The following is a 25190-nucleotide window of genomic DNA, read 5'->3' as shown; positions in this document are numbered from 1 at the left end:
CTAAAAAATTGCCATTTTCATCGATTTTCGCAAAAATCACTTTTTTCAAAAAATCATATCTCCGCGTCATTTCATCCGATTTTAGCTGTCTTTTTTTCATAAAATTATTTTTATTAGGTCCTTTTCGGTGCTGGGACCTGGTTAGGACCGAGTCGGCTTTTGTAATTACATTTGACTTAATAATTACAGAGGATCTTGTGATTTTAGCTGTCTTCTACGCATCACCTTTCTGGTAAGTTGGACTTTCAAATAAAAATAATAAGAAGCTTCAAAAATCAAGCCTAACATATGAAAAGGGCGTATGAAACATTAAAATTAAAATTTAAAAAAAAGTTGATTTTTTGCCGATTTCGTCATTTTCCGGTTTTTGCGCGCGGCGCGTCGAAAAACACGGATTTTATTTTCAAAAAATCATATCTTGGAATCCTTTAAATGAACTCCTCCCATTTTTTAGTATGTTATGTAAAAATGTCCGGGGAATCCGATAAAAATATTTCCAGACATAAGCTCTTTGGTCCAGACACCGTCAAAACGGCATTTTAATGTTTCATACGCCCTTTTCATATGTTAGGCTTGATTTTTGAAACTTCTTATTATTTTTATTTGAAAGTCCAACTTACCCAGTCACGAAATATTCTAGCAGAGCTGGTCCTGCCAGAATCCTGCTAGAAGAGTGGAACATTTCCGTTAGAATGCTGTAAGAATATCCAGCTCTGTGAGAACTCTGCTAGAATCCTGCTAGAACGTCGTGACTGGGTATCACCTTTCTTTTGCGTCTAAGACAGCTAAAATCGGATGAAATGACGCGGAGATATGATTTTTTGAAAAAAGTGGTTTTTGCGAAAATCGATGAAAATGGCCATTTTTTAGACCACCCTAACACGGCGTAGGTCACCCTAATGGCCAAACAAAAAAATATGGGTCTAATTATTTCGGCCAGGGAACCTCCAGAAAAATTTTGAGCCCGATCCGAACACTTTTGTTTTTTTCCATGCTGTTTTCGTGGGGAATTGCTGCATTACTACAGTTATGCTACTGTTAAAAATTAGAAATTTACGGATATTTTTTTTCTCTAAAAATACAGTTCAGACTCGATTACTCGAAGTTCGATTATCCGAAGGTTTATATGGGACTTCGGATAATCGAATCACGAACTATTTTTTTATTCGTGTTTTACATTGCCTTGTTTGGTAACTCTATTTTGATTTTTTTTAATTTCTTGATTCGATTATCCGAAGTGAAATTTTTCTAAGGCCTTCGGATAAGAGATTTTTTTAAAATCCTTTGAAAAGCCATTAATTTATAGAAAATGAAGTTTATGAGTTTTAAACAGTTTACACTTACTTTTCCATCGATTATTTTGATAATTTTGAAGGGAAGAGCAAAATTTTGAATATAACCTGAACTAAAAAATTAAAAATTTATGCCGGAATATTATTTAGAATAAGTTTTCAGCATTAAAATGTTATTGTTTTTTTCATTATTTTTTTTTAAATTAAAACAGATTTGTTTTGGAAAATATTTACATCGGCTAAAATCATTGCTTGGGGCTCGTGCATAAACCACGTGGCATTTTTAGAGCGAAAGGGGGGGGGGGATTTGGACAACGAGGAGTGGTGGAGTCTGAGATTTCAAAACAGTGTCCACATGGTTGATGGATGATCCTCGATAAAACTTCACAATTTTGAGGTTTTAACGAGTCTTCACCAAAATTTTAAGCTGATTTGGTCGAAGCAATGTTGAGATATCGTGGCACCCATGTTTTTAAATGCTAACATAAAATAGTTGTATCTCGGCAATGGTACATCCAAATGTCTTCATATTTATTTTGTTAAAAGAAGAAAAAGTACATTTAAATGCCCTGCAAAAAGATTATACAAAAGTTTAAATAAGTGCTCACACCAACCTCGTACATTTTTGACGATTTACATGTAAGCTCGATTGGACCACTTTTTCTTATCATGCGGTATCCGTGAGAAATTGCTTTAAAAACATATTCAAAGGAAAATCATAACCTTGAAAATAACAAAATAATCAATTTCCTCCCTTAGGGTAAAGGGCAACCACTACGTGGCGACTCACGGTGGCCGCGACACGGTTGACCTACCGTACGCCCAGGCCAACCGCGGCTACTCGACCGACGGCGAGGACAGCCAGCGCGCGCCCTCGGATCGAACCGTCTCGGAGTACACGGTGGCCAACGAGCGGGCCACCCCACCGACGGCCCCATCGCGCAAATCCCGCGGTGGCAGTCACGGCGGCGTTCACAACGGCAACGGCGGCGGACCGCGGCCACTTTCTAGTCCACCGACGCGGGCGCCCCCGAGGGCACCATCGGCACTGAGCTATGACCACGGTGGTGGCACCGGTGGAGGGGGCGGAGGTGGGGCTGGCGAGACTGGCAGCGACATCTACGTGACCTCGGCGGCGTACAAGGCTCCGTCGGAGATAAGGTGGGTGTCTTGGCTAACTTAGGAGGGAAACTGTTTGATGCTATTAGGTTTTACGCCGACTCGGTTTTGAGGTTAGAAATTTGACAGCTTGACTGCACTGTTTACATTTTTTGCACGTGTGTCTCAGTAAAAATGTGTGTGCGTGTGCACTCGTGACGTCACGCTGTAAAACCTAATTGTTCTCTTCCCCTTGCAGTCGATACAGTGCCCACCGGAACAACCCGCAACACCACCATCACCACCCGTCGTCGCGTGGCCCTCGCAGCGTGTACAGCGTGGCCAGCACGGCCAAAACGGGGCGCAGCTCGCGACGACACGGCGCCAAGGTCGAGGCCATGTCGGCGCCCAACCCGTTCTGTCCGAACGTCAAGGGTGTCTGCTGTCTGATGTTGCTCCTCAATCTGGGCCTGATCCTAGTCACGCTGGGCTTCGTGATCGTGATGCAGTTCATGGAGCCGCTGTTCGTTTGGTAAGTTTGAAGATCTCTGAAGGTAGACCTCTGATCACAGTTCATCAACGAATCTCTCTTGCAGGATTTTGGGCGTGGTCTTCCTCGTGTTTGGCTTTGCCACGCTGATCGGCAGCATGATCTACTGCGTGATCGTGTGCCGGGACGCGAAAACGCCGGAACAGCTGCGCAACGAGGACCTCTACTGGACGAAGCACTGGCAGAAGAGCATCGGCTACACGCCGCACGAGATCGACTACAAGACGGATCGGTTCGACGAGCGGGATCGCTACTCGGATCGCTTTTCGGTCAGCAAGATGAGCGGGAAGTACTCCGACCGGGACATTACCCGGTATTGATCGAGCAGCAACAACACAACCAGTAAGCAGCTGATGAAACGATTGTTACTAATAAGATTTAATTTAAAACGATTTCCGTAAGTTAGTGCGCGTTCTAATTTTAATTAAATCACACAAACGAGTTGAGCAAAACGAGAATTGAAAACCACAGTCCGTAGAATTATTAATATTTTACTTAAACGCCTTACTTTAGCACAGTAGAAAATTTTACAAACAAACCTGCAAGCAATATCATTCGTGTAACTAAATTAAAACAATTATTTTTAAAAGTAAATAATTCACTATTGTTTTAAAATGTTATAACGAACAATTAATGTAAATAATAACGAAAAAGATGAAAATAAACTGATTTTAATAAAACTTTGTTGATTTTTTTGCATCCAATATCCATCCAAAAAATATGTGGGTAATTCTCCGTCAACTTGCACAGCTGTTTGCCTTTCTTTAATTTCCGTGAATTTTAATTTTTAATTAAATATGTCTTTATTGAACTTTCTTATAATAATTACATTTCCTTTACATCAGGGGTGACCAAAGTATGGCCCGCGGGCCAAACGTGGCCCGCGAGGTGATTTTTTGTGGCCCGCGGACCTTTTTTGAAAGATCATGTAAAATGGCCCTTTGACCCATCTGTTAGTTGATTTTATAATTCTTTAAAATTTAGTTTTAGTTTAAGCATTTCCATGCTTTTATCCGAAAATTTGAATGTGATTGAAAATTGTTATTTCATCAAAATTTTCATCAAAGATTTTTGGAAATGAGTTATAAAACATTCAAATTTGACTAAAGTAGGAAACTGTAAAAATAGCAAAAACAGGTATTCCATAGTAATCTCTCAGGGGCTGGGTCAAAAACTTATTTTGCACTTAGAAAATTTTCACCTCGGGATACGAACTCATGAAATTAGGATTAATGGAAATGAAATGGACTAATTGATTAAAGTCTTATTCAGGCAGAAAATATTTATTGTTTATTGAAATCAGAGTAATACTTGTTGAAAAATCTTTTTGCAACGATTTATCATTATATTATACCTTGTTTGAAAATAAAATTATACATACCCCTTCTTAAAATATTTTATTTCAGATTTCAATGTTTATTGAGGTACCGTCAGTGGGGGTGACATTGGGTCTGGGGGTGAGATTGAGTCAAAGTGATTTTTACGGATTTTACCATTTCTAAGGTTATTCTCAATGAAACATTGAGAATAACCTTAGAAATGGTAAAATCCGTAAAAATCACTTTGACTCAATCTCACCCCCAGACCCAATGTCACCCCCACTGACGGTACCTCAATAAACATTGAAATCTGAAATAAAATATTTTAAGAAGGGGTATGTATAATTTTATTTTCAAACAAGGTATAATATAATGATAAATCGTTGCAAAAAGATTTTTCAACAAGTATTACTCTGATTTCAATAAACAATAAATATTTTCTGCCTGAATAAGACTTTAATCAATTAGTCCATTTCATTTCCATTAATCCTAATTTCATGAGTTCGTATCCCGAGGTGAAAATTTTCTAAGTGTTAAAGGGGTTGTGTGTCCCCTACACCCCCCTCTTAAGATGACTCCGCTGAAAAAATCTCGTTCCTAGAACAAATCCTGTTATTTTGGCAGATGTCTAAAGTTGGGGTACATTTTTGGCCAAAAATGACCTCTCGAAAAATCATTTGTCTAATATTTTTGTTAGAACTGCTCGAAAACTACCCAAATGTTTGAAAATCTCCACTTCAAACATTGTAGCGTGTCAATACGATTCCCTCGAACAAGAAACGCTGTTGGATGACTTGTTTTTACCATATCGTTGTATTTGAGCATCATTTTATCTTCATTTGACCCAATGTCACCCCCTCAAAGGGGTGAGATTGGGTCAATTCTCAAACTATTGGCATTTAAGGTAGTGTTCATCAATATCCACCATATTTTGGGAAAATAATAGTAAACTATCTAAAAACAAATCAACGTTGAAAGATTTTTGATGTTATTTAAATTGTTTTTGTTATTAAGAAATTTCGAGAGGTGTATCGTTTTTTGACCGATAGTCACCCCCACTGACGGTATGCCAATTGCAATGCAAATCTTATGGATATTTTGTGTTGGCCATTTTTTAGTTTTATTGATTTTAATAAATTTAATCCAATTGATTCGAAGCTTTTTTGAACAAAACTTCTGTAAAAATATCATTTTTTTTGTCCTCGAAAATATTGTAAAACACATAAAATTAAAAAAAAATCTGCTGATGAATCACGGGTTAGTTTTCATAAGGTTCTAAACGCGAAGTGTAAAGCCGTTTTCGATCGATTCTCGATCAATTTACGAATTATCAAATTCAATAATATTTTGAGTTGTTCATCTGCACGTCCTTTTAATGCTCTTTACTGAAAAATGTAAAATTTTGATTTGTTTTGAACAAAAAAAAATAAAAAATAAGTGTCGGACGCCACGACGGTTGTTAAAACGTAATTTTTCACATTTGGCCTGCAAGCTCATGTGAGTTCTAAATTTGGCCCGCCATTCAAAAACTTTGAGCACCCCTGCTTTACATGCTAAGTGGTATGGCCTAATACTCTTCATCTTTGTTGTATTTTTTGTTTTATTATTAACTGATCACATTTATTTTATTTACTTCAAATTGTTTTACATTATTGCATTGAATCGAATACATTTGAGTAAAAAAGAAAAAAAATCACTTTAACAGCTAATTCAATTTCCGTGAAACTTCTCTCTAGAGCAGGGGTGACCAAAGTATGGCCCGCGGGCCAAACGTGGCCCGCGAGGTGATTTTTTGTGGCCCGCGGACCAACTTTGAATGATCATGTAAAATGATTTTAATCTTTTCCAAAATGTAGGTTTATTTTAAACTTTTTAAACTGATGTTTTTTTTTGTTCATACAAAACTAATGATTTACCATTTTTTAAACCCCATTTTATCCATTTATGCTGTTTAAAAGTCATTATTATTGAAACAATTTTATTAACTAAGGGACTAAGGAAGAAATTTGTAGTAATAAAAAAAATATAAGAATTGTATGTTAATTTAAAAGCTTTTATTAGTCTTTTTTATAAACCGAGCCACAAACTTTCTTTGCACATAAAAACCTTCCATCTCAGGATTTGAACTCATGAGAGTATGATAACGAATCTAATAGATTACCATCTGAAACATGGGGCAAAACATATCTAAAAAACTACAAAATTCCAAAGAAAATGTTAATGAAATCAGCTAAAATTTATTTAAAATCCATTCTTCTGTGTATAGAATAAATTTAAGCATGTTCGGCTTTATTCAAGACTACACTGAATTTAAGTGAAATTTTGATGAACAGTTAAAAAAAAAGATTTTTCGTCGAATCTTACATTTTTTTCGAAAATAATGAATGCAAGTCAACTGTACGGGTGTATAATACATTTTAATTTTTTTCTTAAATGAAATGATGAAATTCTGGCTTCAATTTAAATTTTTATACTTCTTTTAATTTTGTGCCTCCCCTTGACCATGGCCAGAGTCGAGTGATTTTTTTTTTTTTTGATATTTGGATTGGCCTTATTGTTGGAAAATAATTTCGCAAGGATTGTTCATTCGTTCCAATTAATGGAAAGATAAAACTGTGTGTGTGTGTGTGTGCAACCAACCAAACGGGACCACGCGGTCGCTTCTTACAAATTGAGTTGTTTCCATGTATTTTTAGATCTACATTCTATACATGCAAATAACTCGCATAGGCATTTGGAAGGTGTTAGCTCTGCCGAGCTTCGGTGACCCATTTCTACGCTGGCTAGCCGAGCGCGAGGTCCCTCAGCTTTTATCGACAAGCCCCGCCCTGAAGAACGTTTGCACCAATCGGGTTCAAACGTTATTTAGAACTTCCGAACCCTTGTCAAATGGACAAGGACCCAGCGCGTATATAGTTTGATAGTAACAGTATTCTTAATTCCAGACGTCGCTCACCAAGCCGTGATGGCCTAGTGGTTAGCATTTTTGCTTACCAATCCAAAGGACGGGGGATCGAACCCCGACTCGGGCGACTTTGATTTTTCGTTCATGTTCAGAGTTTCAAGATTAATATTTCCCATACTTTCTCGTTGGGAGCAGATGGGAATCGAACCCAGGACCATTCGCTTAGAAAGCGAACACCGTAACCAGTCAGCCACGGCCGCTCCTATAAATGGAAAGATAAAACTACGCCGTTACTTAAATTGTTTAGATTTTATGTCACCACCGTAAAAATATTTAAAAAAAAATGTCAATGAATACACAAGTACATTCAACAAAATACCTTTTGTTGAATTCTTAAAATAATAAAATAAACAAAACTGATGGATAACTGTCATTTTCTGTTTTCTTTTATTCTAAAATAATGAATATGTTCATAAAAGTCTACTTTTTTCAAATTTAGGTTATCAAATTCACTGGTTGCGAAACTAGTTCTTAAAATTTAGGTTATCAAATTCACTTGTTGTTAACCTAGTTTTTTTTTCAAATTTAGGTTATCAATGACTATTGGCAATTCTTTTTTTTTCTAATTTAAGATATGAAATTCACCCTTATTTTAAGATATAAGTATAGATAAACGAAATTTTATGAAAAAATGATGTATTTTTAAGTCGGTTAAATTAAAATAACGCAATTCAATTTTTCAAATAACCAATTTAATTCATTTGGCCCGCAAGCTCATTTGAGCTTCAAATTTGGCCCGGCATCCAAAAACTTTGAGCACCCCTGCTCTAGAGGGTAATATTGGTCCCTGATCACGAATCCGAGGACCATTTTTCGATATCTCGTGTCGTTGGGGTTATACTACCCCTTTCATTTTTCAGATTTTTACCAAGACACGTTTTTCAGTGATTTGTAGCGCGAAACCGTGAAGAGATTGAAATTTGGTGTCAAAGGGATTTGTGTGTGACGATTGGATTACGTACTCAAAATTCCGAAAAAAACGTATTTGTCATAAAAAATCGAAAAACAATAAAGGAATTTCTCAAAATAATAATCAAAACACAAGCATATTTTGTTTGATATAATTTTCAAGCGGACTTTTTTTTATTCCTTAATCTTAAGTATGGTAAAAATGCATCTGGTTCATTCCTCGGTTCCTATTACATAACGTGCGCGGGCATCGCCGGTTCTAATCATCGCTTTTAAAATCTCATTCCTCTATCCAATGTAACAGATTCAATTCGACTTACGGAAATATATATATTTTTTTCGCTTAAAATATAAAAAGATTTGTTATGACACGAGCTGGCTGGCTGGCTGGCTTGCTGCATTCCATATGGCCTCGTCTTTTCCACTATTTCGCGTGTGATTTTATTTTTTTTATTCTAAACAGTACGTGCGCGGCTGAAAATAGAACTAGATTTTTTGTTGTTTTTTGTTTCGGTTTGCTCTCTGAGAGTTTTAAATCGCTTAGCTATCTATCGTTATGCTCGTCATAAGTACAAGTAACTAGCCTAACCGGGATGAAAAAGTTTGATTGATGATGAGTTGGGCGGCGAGAGATAAATTCCTAACCTTAGAAAGTGCAACGTGGTCGATTGATTTTTTTTTGTTTTGTTTGAGAAGCTTAAAGCATCGGGAAGGACAGATTGACGACTTTTCACACGTCGGTTTGCTTCGTGCTGCCGGGCTTTGACTTGGGCGAACCGGACGCCCTCGACAGTTGGACGCCCATCGAGCCGAGCAGGTTGGCGGCCGGCCCGGGTCCGCCGATCTGCGCCTGGTAGCTCTCCATCATGTTCTTGAGCGTGTTGACGTCGATGTTGACCGGCTTGAAGGTTTCGATGTCGTCAAAGTCGTCGTTGGATTCCTTGCGGTCCGCTTCCTCGGCCGCGTCTCCGCTGATGTCCGTTTCGAAGCTCTTGCCGATGGTGGTTTTGGCCAGTTCGCGGTCCATCTGGTCCATGTACGACTGGAGCTCGTTTTGGACGGCTTTGCCGGTTCGGGTTGGCGACATGTCCTCGATGTTGCGGGCGTACTCTTCCTCGCCGTAGTCGCTCATGTCCGAGTTGTCCGACGAGTCCCAGCGATCCTCGGGGATGACCAGATCGAGCAGGTTTTTGACGGTGGAGCCGAACGCGTCCGGATCGAAGTCGATTGGCGCGTGCAGCGGTGGAGGTTGCACGTGGTTGTGGTTCGACACGTGGTCTGCCTTGCTCTTGCTCTTGGTTCGCTTGGGCTTGGTTGGTTTGAACGATTCGACCAATTCGGCAGCGGCAGCTGCGGCCGCATCCTGGTCCACTCCGTCAAACTCACTCTTTCGGTCGAGAAATTCGCTCATCATAGCGGTGAACGATTCCGGCGAGGGGGCGTTGCCGTTCAGGGAGAGTAACGTTCGGACGCCGTAACGCTTCGTCAGCATTTGGTCCAGCTCTTCGGGGGAGATGTTGATCCAGCTGTCGTCATCGGGTGAGGGGAGATCCAAGCCTTCTTTGCGTAGTTCCTCCGGGTCGTAGTCGTTGCGCTTCAGGATAGACACAATTTCTTCACCGATTTTAGGGGTGAACCTCATCGAATCTTTATTCTCCTGATAGTATTCCTTGGCGATTCCGAGAAGGCGAGTGTATTCCTAAAAGAAACAATTTTGAGTTTCTTTTATTTTTAGAGATTGAACACAGAGTGGCCATTCAAATCCCATTTTTGATTTCCCAACTATTCCCAATTGTTCCAGAAGTCAAATATTGGCAATTTTTATCGAGTTACAAATGGTTTAAAAATTGTTTAAAAAGTTAATTTTAACAGCCAAACGTTGACACTATTGGTAATAATCGAAAATTAACTTATTTTAATGAAAATACTCTCTAGGATTTTTTTAATAATTTTGTTTCAATTATTTTTCAAAAAATAAATATCGCAAAAGCTTCACAAAATATAACATGTAAGGTTTATTTTTAAAAATCCAGGCAGAAAATTTCTACATTAAAAAACGCTTTAAACATGGTTGCAATTATTGTTATATTTCAAAAAGAATAAAAACATATTCATGCAATGATGTAAAAACATGTTTTTACGATTTTTCGTTTCAAAATTATACAATTAGTGAAAAAGGTCTGATATTGAATATTAAATTTTAAAAATCAATGATTTATGAAAAAATCATGTTGAGAAGTTTTTGAAAATGCAAAATATTTGATTTTTTTTTATGGGACCATCCATAAACCACATGGACACTTTTTTGAGAATCTGTTATATTAAAAAAAAATATTTTAATTTAAGTACTTTAAAACTAAAAACATTTGGATTTAACTAAAGGTAAGTTTTCTTAAAAATTAAAATCAAGCTAATAATTTTTAATTTTCAAAAGTTTTATTTTTTTTTAAATAAGGTATTTTGTTCAAATTAGAGTATTTTACAAACAATAAGGTGGAAATTCATACAAAATTTCACTTCTTTTTAAACCCATATTGTTGCAACCAAATCGTGTTAAATTTTTAAAGCATTCACTAAGATTTTTTTTTGATAATAGAAAATTTTCAAAGTATAACTACTCAATTTCTCAAATTTTCATAATGTTTTTAAAACATGTGTAGGTAAAATACCCAAATATCGTATTTTTTGATAATACTCAAATTTTCATAATTGACAACAAAATTGGTATTAAACGAAGCGAAAAATTGTATGCATTTTTTTTTTTTCAAATGTTTTTGTAGAATACTAATTTTTTTTATAAAATACCCAAAATTTGCAATATGAGTAAATATTTTTTTGTTAATTACTAAAATTTTCACAAAAAACGAAATCGAATTTTATTGAAAAATAAATTAAACTATATGGAATATTGTGAAAATTTGAATATTTTACAAAAAAAAAAACTATAATTAAGTGAATTGGAAATTATAAATATTTGAGGGTTTTTGAAATATACAGAAATATGTGATAATTTTGTAATTTACAAAGAAATATTTAAAAGCGAAAATGCATACAAAATATCGCTTCGTTATGCGAATTATAAAAAATTGAGCATTTAAAAATATATGATATAGTGCTTTCTACGCCCAGTGAAAAAAATATAATTTAACCCAAAAATTGCGAACTTCTCGTCACAGTGTCCTGATGCAAACAAAAGAGCTATCTAAGCCCGCGCTCACGCACACTAGCACGCCATTAGTTGTGCTGGCCGGTACAAAATTTAACCTCAATCTTTTTCGTGTACGTACACGCAATACATGCGCACGTAGATAACTCTATGATCGAGCTCGAGCTGTCACAGCCCTGCGAAGAAGGTTGGCTGACATATAGGACGGTCAGTCAAAATAAACCAGCTAGAAGTCGCCTGACAAAAAACTTTTGCTAGAATAAGATAGGAAACCTGATGCAAACAAAACTCCAACTGTAATGTAAAAATACTTTGAATGTGTTGGTAAATTTCTGACTAGAAAGCCTTATTTTGTGAAAATTCGAGAATTAAGAAAAAAACTCTAATAAAGTGAAAATACATGCAAAATTTCGCATCGTTTGATACCAATATTGCAAATTATGATAATTAAAGTATTTTCGAAAAGAAAAAAGTATTGTGTGAATTTTTTTCAGTATTTTTACTTTAAGTCAATTTGAGAAACGTTTTAAAAATGAGCTATCGTCCGTTATCGCCGATAGAGTTATCTAAATAACGATAACGGTAAATCGTTATCGTAAGACGCCTATATTATCGACGATAATTGTATCGTTTAGCAACCTTGATTCTCACCTTTTTTCTGTCTAAAAAATGTACGGTAAAAAATGTCTCAAAAATGTAAACTATTGTCAAATACAAGTTGGAATCATTTTTTTAAATACTAAAGCATTGTGCCAGAACAAAATAAAACAATAACTTCAGGATGGTTATTCTTGTTGAAATTCAGTTCTACTTTCAGAGTGGAATCAGACCGATCGCAATAAATCTTTTATTGAATAAAAGATTACTTTTCTTGGAAAATTCTTCAAAATTTAAAAGTAAACCTAAATAAAACAAAGTATTAATTTGATTTTTTTTTTCAATAATGGAAAAGCCTTTTCATTTTAAGAGAGATTAAATAAGATAAATAAATCGCAAATGCAAGTGAAGTGCTCAAAACAAATTGAGCATAATTAATCAAAAATGTAGAAAACACTGTAAAAAAATATATGATTGCAAATCCCGAATATTCCCGATTTTTTGACAAACAATTGCTAATTTCCGACATTTTCCCGATGTCCCGACATGAATGGCCATCTGCGAACAAGCACTGTACAAGTAATAGCGATACTAAACCAAGTTTCCACTGCTTAACCTACCTGCGATCCCTCGATGTTCTCCTGGAAGTACCCCTTCGAGCTCAGCGACTCAAAGTAACTCTTCCAGCCCTTGTCCGTGTCCAGCGACTGCGCCGTCTTGGCCTGCGACGCCAAAATCTCGAACCCACAGGCCAGTTTCACCCCCAGCACGTGCGCCTTATAGTTCGGATCGGTGGCCAGCGGCAGACTCCAGCCGGTTCGCCGATCGGGCAGGTAACTGTTGTGCAGTAGCATCGCGTACAAACACTTGGTAAATACAACACTCACGTACACGCAACTCTCCGGCGGAAAGTACCGCATCGCCCGACACGCCTTCAAGTCGATCGAGTCCCGGTTGCAAAACGCCAGCACGGCCGCCGAAACGAGCTGCGGGTTCTCCTTCAGCACCGCCGCCACCCCAACCGGCACGTACAACGTCGTCCGGTGGTGACTGTCCTCGATCCGATCCGGAAACTCTCCTATCCGTTCCTCAATACATCCCTGAATCGCCTTCGAGCCAACGTACCGCGTCCTCGCGTCGCCCTTCAACTCCCGGAACACCCGCTCAAACGACAACTCGTCATCTTCGCCCTCCCCACCAATCAAGTACAACTCCCCCTCGTAGATAAACACCCGACCCTCGGCCCGCTCCGGATTGGCCGCCCACCGGGGCAGATGGTCCGCGGCTTCGATCAGCAGAAACTCCCCGTCCGAGTCGACGGCACGTGCCACCAGGCCCGGGATGCGTCGCGTCAGGTGGAACAGCAGGGCCACGATGAACCACTCGTCTTGGATGTTGTCCCCGTAGTGGCTGATTCCGTACAGATGGGACGGCAGGGGAGCTAAAAATAGTGTTTTGGCATTAGTATGATGGGACGTCGGCATGTGATCGCGGTGTTGTTATTGAGTTGAGCCCTTTATGAAGTTTTCTATTTTTGAAAATCGTGATCGATTTAGCTAGGGACTACGAATAGTTGATGTTTAATTTATTTTGATTTGTCATATTATAAATTTTGCTTCAATGTTTAACTAACTGAATAAGGAACTAATAAAAATCAACCTCAACTTCTAAATTAACTGAAAGCAAAAAAAAATATTTTTCGGTTGCAAGGTACTTTCCTCAAATTTACAAATTAATTGCTCATTTCTCTCAAAAGTGGTCCCAATTTGCCACAATATTTTTTTTTTTTGGCTGATGCCAGAAGTGTTTTGTTTTCATTTTTATGTATTGATAAATATCATTATATCCGTTACGCTCACACCGGGTCATGTAACTTTTTTAGTTTTTTTTTTTTGTTTTAATATTTTCAAATGGTTTGTTGTTTTGGAGTGTTTGTGTTTTGATGTTTTTGTGGTTGGTAAGTTTGTTTTTTGTTGAGTTCTTTTTGTTATTTTTGTTTTTTTTTTTTGTGATTTTGATTTCTTTTTTTTTTATTTTTGTGTTGTTTTGGTGTTCTGGTGTTTTCATGTTTTATATGTGTTTCCATTTTTTTTGTTTTTGTTTTTTGGTAAGTTTGTTTTTTTGTGTTCTTTTGGTTTTTTTGTGTGTTTTACGATTTTTTTAATTTTTATTGTTTTTTTGTGCTTTTTGTGTTTGCATGTATTTTTTGTGTTGTTGTGTTCTTGGGTTTCTATGTTTTGTGAATTCGCGTGTGTTTTCTATTTTGTATTTTTGTGTTTTTGAGTTTTTATTTATTTTTCTGTGTGCTTTTTGTTTTGTGAATTGAGAATTTTGTATTTTTTTTTTTGTTCTTTTTGTTTTTTTGTGTGTTTTTGGCATGTTTTATATATTTTTTGTGTGTCCATGTTTTTTTTTTGTTTTTTAATTTTTTTTATGTTTTTGTTTTTTTGTGTGTTTTTAGTTTTATGTTTTTATTTTTATTATTTTTTATTCTGCTTTTTGAGTTTGTTTTTATTTTTGTGTTTGTAAGTTGTGTGAATTAGTGTTTATTTTGTGAATATTTGTTTTTTTTTTGTATTTTTGTGTACCTATTTGGTGTTTTTCAGTTTTTATTTTTTTTTTTTGTCTTTTGTGTGCTTGTGTTTTTAAGGTTCTGTGTTTTAGTAATTTAGTGAATTTTGTATTGTTTTGTGTTCGTTATGTTTTTTTGCGTGTTTTTATCATGTTTTATATTTTGAGTTTTTGTTGTTTTTTTTTTGTGTGTTTCTTTTCTTGTGTTTTTATGTTATTAGTATCTGTGTTTTGTTTGTTTGTATTCTATTTGTGTGTTTTTTGTTTTTTTTTTTGTATTTGTGTTTTATTTTCGTTTTCTTGTGTTTTTTGATGTTTTCTTTTGTTTTGAGTCTTTAGATCTTAGATTTTAGATTTTAGATTTTAGATTTTAGATTTTAGATTTTAGATTTTAGATTTTAGATTTTAGATTTTAGATTTTAGATTTTAGATTTTAGATTTTAGATTTTAGATTTTAGATTTTAGATTTTAGATTTTAGATTTTAGATTTTAGATTTTAGATTTTAGATTTTAGATTTTAGATTTTAGATTTTAGATTTTAGATTTTAGATTTTAGATTTTAGATTTTAGATTTTAGATTTTAGATTTTAGATTTTAGATTTTAGATTTTAGATTTTAGATTTTAGATTTTAGATTTTAGATTTTAGATTTTAGATTTTAGATTTTAGATGTTAGATTTTAGATTTTAGATTTTAGATTTTAGATTTTAGATTTTAGATTTTAGATTTTAGATTTTAGATTTTAGATTTTAGATTTTAGATTTTAAATCGTTTTTTTTTTAATTTTATATTTGTAGAAAAATTCACCAATTTGATATTTAATTAAATTTATGAGCAAATAAATCATCTCTTCATGCTAATTTATTGTGATTTATTATTAAAATTTATTTAATTGTTCACCAACAATGAATCATAAAAATCATTTAACAGATTGTATCAGGATAAGGATCATTTCAGAGAATTTAGTTACATTGGGTGCAAATTTTATCTTGTGGGATAAAGTTAAAAAATAATGCATGATAAAACTTTTTAAAGTAAATTAACAAAACAATGGAATATTTGAATCTTCTTTAAAATAGTTTGTAATTTGTTGATTTATTGGGTACGATAACTTGTTAGTTAGCACTTTTGATCAGGTCAAGGAAGACACTTTAGGAAATAGGAAAATTACAAAGGATCCAAAATAAACTTGACACAGTACTCTAATTCTAAGGCTCACAAAATTAGTTTCGAATGGTTATAATATATATTGATTTCCAAAATAATTGATTTTGCATCACTGTCTTTATCCAGCCCCCTTTTCCTCGCGTAGAAGAAAAAAAGCCAAACCTCATTCGCAACAAGCTGATTAGCTCAAGAGATCGATGAATGAAACGAACAAAAATACTCACCGTCCGCCTCCAAACCACCATCCCCGTCCTGTCCGCTGGCCTCAATCAGTAAGCGCCTTTGGCGATCTCCCCCCTTTCTGGCCACCACCTTGAACCCGTCCCGGTGCCAAATGTACCGCTGGCAAAACTCCTTGGCCAGTTTATTGACCTCGGCCAGCAACGCCCCAAGGGACTTTGCCGCAGCCGATTCTGGGTCACAATTCTCGAGGGCCTCATCCTCATCGGCGGCCACGGTTCCCAACGAGGCACCCGGAAACAGGAAGTACTCGACAAAGTCATCCTCGCGGACTTGCTGCAGGGCGTTGTTTCGGATGGAGGACATATTTTTCACACGCGATTTTGTTAACTTATTCTATCTTCCTTTTTCGGTTCAACGTTTCGACGACGACGACGACCGCGGGGTCACTGCGAGAGAGACAAGATTGACGACGGTGATTCACCTTTTGCTGGCTTTGTCACAACACACTACTCCGCGAATGGTGGTGCTGCTGCTGCTGCTGCTGCAGTCGTAAATCGGATTTACGGACTTTTTCTGCGGTGGACAAAAGAGGACTGTTTTGGTTTTTCGCTCTCTCGCGGTTGGTCAACCGACTTTTTTTTCTTGTGTCTCCTCCTCTCGCACCTTTTTGCGCAAAGGATTGTTGTTTTTATCGCGTGCATGCGGAGAGAACTGTCACTTTTGGGCAGGGTCGTATTCAGTCACCTTCGCATCAGCATGGTGTGTAGAGATTTGCTAACAAGTTTTGTTCTAGGTTTAAAAGTTCTGCGTCGATTAATGCAGAAGTTCTACAACCTCGTAAGATGTGCAATGCAAAAAAATGTTTACACCACGGTACGTTTAAAAAAAACAACAATACCTTCTCAATGCTTTCATTTTTGCATTGTTGTTGTTGGTGTTCAGGACATTGAAAGTTTAATTGGGTACTAAAGCCCTATGTCAATTTGTATGCATGTACAACGGTAAAAAACACGATTAAAAACCATTTCTGATCACTTTTTTCATTTTAATGCAATTTTTTTTGACAAGACAACATTTTTTCGATGAATCAACTATGGTCCCCTTGGAATGAGCTGTCAAGTAGTAGCTTTTCTGTCAAGAAGGACCGCGAGGTTAATTTTTTTTGTATTTTTGTATTTTTGTATTTTTGTATTTTTGTATTTTTGTATTTTTGTATTTTTGTATTTTTGTATTTTTGTATTTTTGTATTTTTGTATTTTTGTATTTTTGTATTTTTGTATTTTTGTATTTTTGTATTTTTGTATTTTTGTATTTTTGTATTTTTGTATGCAAAATTTCTGCAGACTCTGCCACAGATCTAAAGTCTCCACACCTGGTCACCCTGTCTCAGCGCACTCAAACATGAAACGTCAAAATCATCATATCCTCAACTGTCAAACTCCCAAACCAAAACAAATCAAAATTGAAATGATTATGTGAAGATCTCGCAACTTAATTCCTTAATTTGTCGCTCCGTTTGCTTGCCCTCGCGCGACAATTCCCTGTGAACAAATCTTTCCTACTCTCGACGTTCAAAGACGCACCAAAAACCCCGGAAGTGTCCAATCAACGCGCACGCTCGTTCAAATTGAGCCAAGAAGCTCAGCGTCAGCAGAAATTCGATCACCTCCGCGCGCGCACGTCTTGGAACCGATGCCCTGACTCTGGCCACGTCCGCCACGCTGTCCCAAATGACCGCTGCTGCTGCTGTGTCTTCGCCGAGCCGCCTCCGGAGATGCTGCAAATGCTGGCCCTGCGATGGTTCCGTCGGTACAAGGTGTTCTTCCTGATCGGATTTCTGATCGTGGCGGCGCAGATATTTCTCGCGTACAAGCTGCTGAAGATTCCGGTATCGGGGAGTGGGAGCACGGAGGAGCGGGACCTGAGCAAGCGGCTGTACGAAAAGTATGTTAGAAAGGTTGCGGGTGGGTCGAATCTTTCGGCGGACGATGAGGATCCGGGGCAGCAGCAGCAGCAGGTTCAGCAGCGGATTCCGGCTGGGCGGGAACCAAAGAAGGTTGAGAGTGGCGGTCGGACGTTCTTGAATGTGGCGGAGTTGGAGTTTGTGGTGCCGTGCGATATTCACAGCAAGGAGACGATTTCGGCGATTCATCGGGCCAGGAGTCAGGAGTGCAAGAGGCAGATTGTAGACATTGCCTGTGCGATCCAGTCGGGACGGTTCTATCCAAAGTCGTTGCCGAATTACTGTCCGAGCGGGGACTACGTGCCGAGCAGGTCGCTGGGGTGCTTTCAGGACGAGAAGAACTTCCGGATTTTGTCCGGATATTACACGAACTTCAAGACGACTAATTCGCCGAAGCGGTGCATCCAGCTGTGCCTGCAGTCCGGATTTTTGTACGCTGGAGTGCAGTACTCGTAAGTTTGGTAGGGAATGATTTCTGAGGGTCAAGGTTTAATTGTGGTCTTAATTTTGCAGCAGCGAATGCTTCTGTGGGGACGAACCGCCGAAAGCGTCCGCCAAACTGCCAGATTCGAGTTGCAACATGAAGTGTTCCGGGGATCCGAAGGAGGCCTGCGGCGGATATTTCACGGCCAACGTTTATGAAACGGGAATTGCCAGTAAGGGTTTAGAGTTTTGATTCCTAAATCGAAAGATTTAATCAATTTATCTCTCATCAGAATTCAGCGCCCAAACGACGGAGATTACGACGAAAGCGGGCGTGGAACCGGCTCGGATTGTGTTCCTGCTGACGTTGAATGGTCGAGCGCTCCGACAGGTCCACCGGCTGCTGAGGACACTTTACAGCCCCAAACATTACTACTTTATTCATATTGATTCGGTAAGTTAAATTCAGAAAATTTAACAATTTACAATTAAAAAATACAAAAAATAATAAAAAAGAATAGAAATCTTTATAAAATTAACCAATAATAAATTTATATAATAACAAACTTATATAATTTAGAAACATTAAAATTATTAAATATAATAATTATTAAATTATTGAATTATTAAATTATTAAGTTGTAAGATTTAAAATTGTGCAATTTAAAAACTGAAATTCAAAGATTTCGAAACAAAAAGAGATAATTTTTTAAAAATATACAAATAAATCTGGAATAAAATTTTTTGGCCAATTTATTTCATGCATTATTATAATATAAATATAATATAAATTGAAAACATTTCATAAAAAAAAAGTTACAAAAAAATTACAAATTTGCCAAATTAACAAAAAAATACTAAAATGACAAAAATTACAAAAATCTCAAAAATTGCAGAAAATTGCAAAAATTACTAAAAAAAATTCCATAAATTAAAAAAATTACAAAAATTGAAAAATTAACAAAATTACAAAAATTACAAAAAATAACAAAAATCTAAAAAATTACAAAAAATTTCAAAAATTACATAAAAATACAAAAATTACAAAAAACTACAAAAAATACAAAAATCACAAAAATTACAAAAGATACAAAAAAAAAAACAAAAATACCAAAATTACTAAAATTACAAAAATTACAAAAATTACAAAAAATTACAAAAATTACAAAAATTACAAAAAAATACATCAATTACAAAAATTACACAAATTACAAAAAATAAAAAAATTACAAAAAATACAAAAATTAAAAAAAATACAAAAATTACAAAAAAATATAATAAAAATTAATAAAATTTAAAAAAATTACAAAAATTAATCAAATTACAAAAATTACAAACATTATAAAAATTACGAAAATTACAAACATTATAAAAATTACACAAAATGAATTAGGAATTTTGAAATTTAAGAATTTTTGAACTTAAAGATATTAAGAATTTGAAGAATTTAAAGAATTTAAAGAATTTAAAGAATTTAAAGAATTTAAAGAATTTAAAGAATTTTAAGAATTTTAAGAATTTTAAGAATTTTAAGAATTTTAAGAATTTTAAGAATTTTAAGAATTTTAAGAATTTTAAGAATTTTAAGAATTTTAAGAATTTTAAGAATTTTAAGAATTTTAAGAATTTTAAGAATTTTAAGAATTTTAAGAATTTTAAAAATTTTAAGAATTTTAAGAATTTTAAAAATTTTAAGAATTTTAAGAATTTTAAGAATTTTAAGAATTTTAAGAATTTTAAGAATTTTAAGAATTTTAAGAATTTTAAGAATTTTAAGAATTTTAAGAATTTTAAAAATTTTGAGAATTTTAAGAATTTTAAGAATTTTGAGAATTTTAAGAATTTTAAGAATTTTAAGAATTTTAAGAATTGTCAGAATTTTAAGAATTTCAAGAATTTTAAGAATTTTAACAATTTTAACAATTTTAACAATTTTAAGAATTTAAAGAATTTTAAGAATTTAATTAATTTTAAGAATTTTAAGAATTTTAAGAATTTTAAGAATTTTAAGAATTTTAAGAATTTTAAGAATTTTAAGAATTTTAAGAATTTTAAGAATTTTAAGAATTTTAAGAATTTTAAGAATTTTAAGAATTTTAGGAATTTTAAGAATTTTAAGAATTTTAAGAATTTTAGGAGTTTTAAGAATTTTAAGAATTTTAAGAATTTTAAGAATTTTAAGAATTTTAAGAATTTTAAGAATTTTAAGAATTTTAAGAATTTTAAGAATTTTAAGAATTTTAAGAATTTTAAGAATTTTAAGAATTTTAAGAATTTTAAGAATTTTAAGAATTTTAAGAATTTTAAGAATTTTAAGAATTTTAAGAATTTTAAGAATTTTAAGAATTTTAAGAATTTTAAGAATTTTAAGAATTTTAAGAATTTTAAGAATTTTAAGAATTTTAAGAATTTTAAGAATTTTAAGAATTTTATGAATTTTAAGAATTTTAGGAATTTTAAGAATTTTAAGAATTTTAAGAATTTTAAGAAATTTAAGAATTTTAAGAATTTTAAGAATTTTATGAATTTTAAGAATTTTAGGAATTTTAAGAATATTAAGAATTTTAAGAATTTTAAGAATTGTAAGAATTTTAAGAATTTTAAGAATTTTAAGAATTTTAAGAATTGTAAGAATTGTAAGAATTTTAAGAATTTTAAGAATTTTAAGAATTTTAAGAATTTTAAGAATTTTAAGAATTTTAAGAATTTTAAGAATTTTAAGAATTTTAAGAATTTTAAGAATTTTAAGAATTTTAAGAATTTTAAGAATTTTAAGAATTTTATGAATTTTAAGAATTTTAGGAATTTTAAGAATTTTAAGAATTTTAAGAAATTTAAAATTTTTAAGAATTTCAAGAATATTAAGAATTTTAAGAATTTTAAGAATTGTAAGAATTTTAAGAATTTTAAGAATTTTAAGAATTTTAAGAATTTTAAGAATTTTCAGAATTTTCAGAATTTTAAGAATTTTAAGAATTTTAAAATTTTTAAGAATTTTAAGAATTTTAAGAATTTTAAGAATTTTAAGAATTTTAAGAATTTTAAGAATTTTAAGAATTTTAAGAATTTTAAGAATTTTAAGAATTTTAAGAATTTTAAGAATTTTAAGAATTTTAAGAATTTTAAGAATTTTAAGAATTTTAAGAATTTTAAGAATTTTAAGAATTTTAAGAATTTTAAGAATTTTAAGAATTTTAAGAATTTTAAGAATTTAAAGAATTTAAAGAATTTAAAGAATTTAAAAAAAATTAAAGAATTTTAAGAATTTTAAGAATTTTAAGATTTTGAAATTTTTTAAGAATTTTTAGAATTTTCAGAATTTTCAGAATTTGGAGAATTTTAAGATTTTTAAGTATAAGAATTGTAAGAATTTTAAAAATTTTAAGATTTTTAAGAATGTTAAGAATTTTAAGAGTTTCAAAATTTTTAAGAATTTGAAGAATTTTAAAATTTTTAATAATTTTAAGATTTTTAAGATTTTTAAAAATTTCATGAATTTTTAGAAAGTTAAAAATTTTAATGATTGTAAAAATTTTAAGAATTTTAAGAATTCTAGAAGTTTAGAATTTTAGACTTTTGGAATTTAAGAATTGTTCAACTAAGACAATTTTTATCTTCCAGCGCCAACACTACCTCTACCGGGAGCTGCTCAAGCTGGAGCAGCACTTTCCAAACATCCGTCTGTCGCGCACCCGCTGGTCCACGATCTGGGGCGGTGCGTCCCTCCTCCAGATGTTGCTGTCCTGCATGGAGCACCTGTTGCGCGAAGTGCCCGAGTGGGACTGGGACTTTGTGCTGAATCTGAGCGAAAGTGACTTCCCCGTCAAAACGCTGGACAAGCTGGTGCGCTTCCTGAGCGCGAATCGGGGCAAGAATTTCGTGCGCAGTCACGGCCGGGAAGTTCAGCGGTTCATCCAGAAGCAGGGGTTAGATCGGACTTTTGTGGAGTGTGATAATCACATGTGGCGGATTGGGGATCGCGTGCTGCCGGCTGGGGTTCAGATTGACGGGGGGAGTGACTGGATCTGCTTGTCGCGGGACTTTGCGCGGTACGTGACCACGGGGGATGATTTGATCCGGGGGTTGTTGGTCATATTCCGGCAGACGATTTTGCCGGCGGAGTCGTTCTTTCACACCGTGCTGAGGAATTCTGAGTTTTGCAACAGCTACGTGGACAACAATCTGCACGTGACCAACTGGAAGCGAAGGTTGGGCTGCAAGTGCCAGTACAAGCAGATCGTCGACTGGTGCGGATGCAGTCCGAATGACTTCAAGCCGGAAGATTGGGCAAAGCTGCAGGGCACGGAGTCAAAGCAGTTTTACTTTGCCCGCAAGTTCGAACCGATCATCAACCAGGAGGTGATCCTTCAGCTGGAAGAGTGGGTTCACGGACCGTATTCGGCGGACTATCCGAATCTGCACTCGTACTGGCAAAACTTTTACCACTACCGGGACGATCCGGAAGACGTGGCCACCCTCGGAGTCGCGTACAGTCTGCTCCGGATCAACGCCAACGCCAAGTTCAGCGCGTTCCAAGAACCGTTCCGGATACGAGAGCTGAACCACTTCCTGGAACGAGACCGCTACCGCGGGTTCCTCATCCAGTACGAAGCGTCCCTCGTCGATGGCCGCACTCTCACCGTCGAGACGCGCATTCAACCAAATATTTCCGCCCAAGTCGCCAAATCGGCCTCCCTCGGACGACGTCTGACCGCCCTCGAAGTCAGCACCGACTACGACCAAAAAGAACAAACAACCCGCAACCTCCAGCGCATCATCGGCACCAACTCCGACCTCATCCTAATCTTCCGACTGGCCGCCGCCTCCAAATCCACCCCGCAAGACAAAAACACCACAAGTCACGCACTGACCGTGCTGTGGATCGACCCCCGCGGCGAAATATCCGACACCGGCGAACTCACCATCGAGGACAACCCGGCCGGACCGCCGGAAAACCACGTCCACTTCAGCAAAGCGGCGAACCTGCGCCACCCACTCCGCGCGGGCATTTGGACGGCCAAACTGATCGGCACCAGCAAGAAGGTCGTGCTGGGCGTGACGCGGTTCCTCGTGACCGGCGGGGACAGTGATGGGACAACCAAAGAGCAGCTAGACAGGCTGGTGCAGCAGTTTTACACCGTTCGGGAGAGTTGCTGGGTGGGAGGGGAACGCAATGCGGAATCGGGTGTGGATGGGTTGGTGGAGTGCAGCGGGGCAGGCTGGAGCAGCTTCGCGCCGGATCCAAAGAGTGATATTTACACGGCGGCCGTCGGGTATCAAGGTGAGGGATTTAGTTGAATTTGGAGGGGGACGGAGAGATTAGCATTTGTTTTTTTGTTGGTTGTTTTAGGTTGTAGATTTTATTCCTAACCCTACTTTTTGTTACAGTGCCATCTGTTGGTGGAGGGTGGTGAGCGAAACAGTTTGAAAAATGTGTTTTATGTGTATACATTCAGGCGTTCACAATATAAAAAAAGACATACAGAACCTTAATTATCACTATGTTTCTTTCAAGCGAATGTTTGATTAAAATCGTTTTCATTATATCAATAATCTAAATATTTAGATTTATAGAAATAGAGCAATTATTCTCTCAGAATTCGGTCATTCGATTTTTTTTGTATTTTTTCATCCGGCTGAAAAATGGAAAACTGCGACTATTTTCAAAAAAGTTACTTAAAAATTGCTATAACTTGTAAACGGTGCACTTTATGAAAATTTCACTAAAGTACTTTTTGATTGGACATTTGATTTTACATCGAAAAATTGAGTTGAAAAATAGTTTTGATTCAATAATTCATAACTCGGTCAACGATTTTTTGCACAACCTGGAAATTTCTGAATTAAAGTTGGCATTTTATGTCCCCTAAAACATATCAAAAAAATAAAAATGCTGTTTTTTGCAAATCAAGTTTTAGTGACAAAAAGTTAAATTAAAAATCACCAATTTGTTTTTACCGTGTATCATTTTTTTCAGTCCATATCCATACCTACAACTTTGCTGAAGACACCAAATCGATCGAAAAATTCCTTCAAAAGATACAGATTTTTGAATTTTCATACATCATTTTTGTATGGACAGCTGATGATGCAAAATGGCTTCTTTGGGCATACATACCGAAGGCACCAAAAAAGTTTCAACCGGATTGAAAAAAATAATTATTAAAATTAAATTAAAATTAAAAAAAATCGATTTCGTAGAGAACTGAAATGAAGAAAGTTATGAATTTGAGAAAAAATTAAAGCAAAAAAAATTAAAAGCTTTAAAAATTTAAGCACTTTTAAAATTCTTACTTAAAATTAAAATTGCAAAGGTTTTAAGCGAAAAATTAAAAAAGTCAAAATAGCAAAAAACTTGATAAAAAACAATGCTTTCCTAATTTTCTAAAATTTAAATTGAGTTAAAAATAGTTTTGAAAATTACATTTTCAAAGAAAAATTTAATGTGTTTCAGTAATTAAAAAAAATTATAAAAAATATATTTAAAAAATTATTCTAAACAAAAACACAGAATTTTAAACTATTAGGCATAAATTATTTAAAAAATCATGACCATTAATTTTTTTTCAAGCCCAAAAATTTCTTTAAAAATACATAATTTTGAAAAATAAAAAATAAATTTAAGGAATTTGAAAAAATAAAATGAAAAGAACCAGTCAAGAATAAAAAAAATCTAAATTTAAAATATTCAAACTGTACAGAAAATTTTTTTTTAATATCGAAGCATTCCGACTTTTTTAACAGGATTCAAAGTATTTCAGAAATTAAAAAAAAAATGAAAAATATCAAATGGAAATTATATTTAAGTTCAAAATTTTAAATTTCAATTAAAAAAAAAATGAATTTGATTCATTTTTTAAAATTTTAGAATTTCTCATAATGATTTTTTAAAATACCAGTATTTTTTGGATTTTTGGTTTTTTAAAAGATTTTTTTAATTTTTAAAATTGTTGAAATCGTCAGTCGTAATCGGTCCATGATAAATCGA

At 34.8% G+C, this 25190-nt stretch overlaps 3 protein-coding genes across 3 annotated transcripts in view; 2 read left to right on the top strand and 1 right to left on the bottom strand.

The window, feature by feature from the left end:
- The window catches only part of LOC6053563, a 275106-nt gene extending 271513 nt beyond the window's left edge, over positions 1 to 3593 (top strand). The window contains exons 6-8 of the mRNA XM_038260232.1: positions 2052 to 2453; positions 2650 to 2922; positions 2987 to 3593. Of these exons, the coding sequence (XP_038116160.1) occupies positions 2052 to 2453; positions 2650 to 2922; positions 2987 to 3260 (949 nt within the window). The 3' untranslated portion in view covers positions 3261 to 3593. The remainder of the gene's footprint in view (positions 1 to 2051; positions 2454 to 2649; positions 2923 to 2986) is intronic.
- A 4680-nt stretch (positions 3594 to 8273) lies between these two features.
- LOC6054046 (protein ecdysoneless) lies at positions 8274 to 16521 on the bottom strand. Its single transcript, XM_038263514.1, has 3 exons — positions 15858 to 16521; positions 12517 to 13337; positions 8274 to 9832 (listed from the first exon to the last, which is right to left on the bottom strand). The coding sequence occupies exons 1-3, from the start codon at positions 16177 to 16179 to the stop codon at positions 8864 to 8866; spliced, it is 2112 nt and encodes a 703-aa protein (XP_038119442.1). The 5' UTR covers positions 16180 to 16521; the 3' UTR covers positions 8274 to 8863.
- A 724-nt stretch (positions 16522 to 17245) lies between these two features.
- LOC6054045 (xylosyltransferase oxt) lies at positions 17246 to 23885 on the top strand. The gene is made up of 5 exons (XM_038264006.1): positions 17246 to 18231; positions 18293 to 18435; positions 18496 to 18656; positions 21824 to 23483; positions 23591 to 23885. The coding sequence occupies exons 1-5, from the start codon at positions 17591 to 17593 to the stop codon at positions 23614 to 23616; spliced, it is 2631 nt and encodes an 876-aa protein (XP_038119934.1). The 5' UTR covers positions 17246 to 17590; the 3' UTR covers positions 23617 to 23885.
- Positions 23886 to 25190: the final 1305 nt, after the last annotated feature.

The sequence above is a fragment of the Culex quinquefasciatus genome, chromosome 3, assembly GCF_015732765.1.
Source record: "Culex quinquefasciatus strain JHB chromosome 3, VPISU_Cqui_1.0_pri_paternal, whole genome shotgun sequence".
Classification (NCBI taxonomy): Eukaryota; Metazoa; Arthropoda; class Insecta; order Diptera; family Culicidae; genus Culex; species Culex quinquefasciatus.
Note: the sequence above shows the minus strand (reverse complement) of the source record. Positions and strands in the feature narration are given on the sequence as shown.

What these genes read in the sequence shown, in the direction of transcription:
- LOC6054046 (XM_038263514.1), bottom strand. Translation starts at nt 16,179, where the DNA reads ATGTCCTCCATCCGAAACAACGCCCTGCAGCAAGTCCGCGAGGATGAC. An exon ending in TGGTGGTTTGGAGGCGGACG is followed by an intron (nt 13,338 to 15,857) that starts GTGAGTATTTTT and finishes CACTATTTTTAG; the next exon opens with CTCCCCTGCCGTCCCATCTG. An exon ending in AGAACATCGAGGGATCGCAG is followed by an intron (nt 9,833 to 12,516) that starts GTAGGTTAAGCA and finishes TGTTTCTTTTAG; the next exon opens with GAATACACTCGCCTTCTCGG.
- LOC6054045 (XM_038264006.1), top strand. Translation starts at nt 17,591, where the DNA reads ATGCTGCAAATGCTGGCCCTGCGATGGTTCCGTCGGTACAAGGTGTTC. An exon ending in ACTTTATTCATATTGATTCG is followed by an intron (nt 18,657 to 21,823) that starts GTAAGTTAAATT and finishes TTTATCTTCCAG; the next exon opens with CGCCAACACTACCTCTACCG. An exon ending in GGCGGCCGTCGGGTATCAAG is followed by an intron (nt 23,484 to 23,590) that starts GTGAGGGATTTA and finishes TTTTTGTTACAG; the next exon opens with TGCCATCTGTTGGTGGAGGG.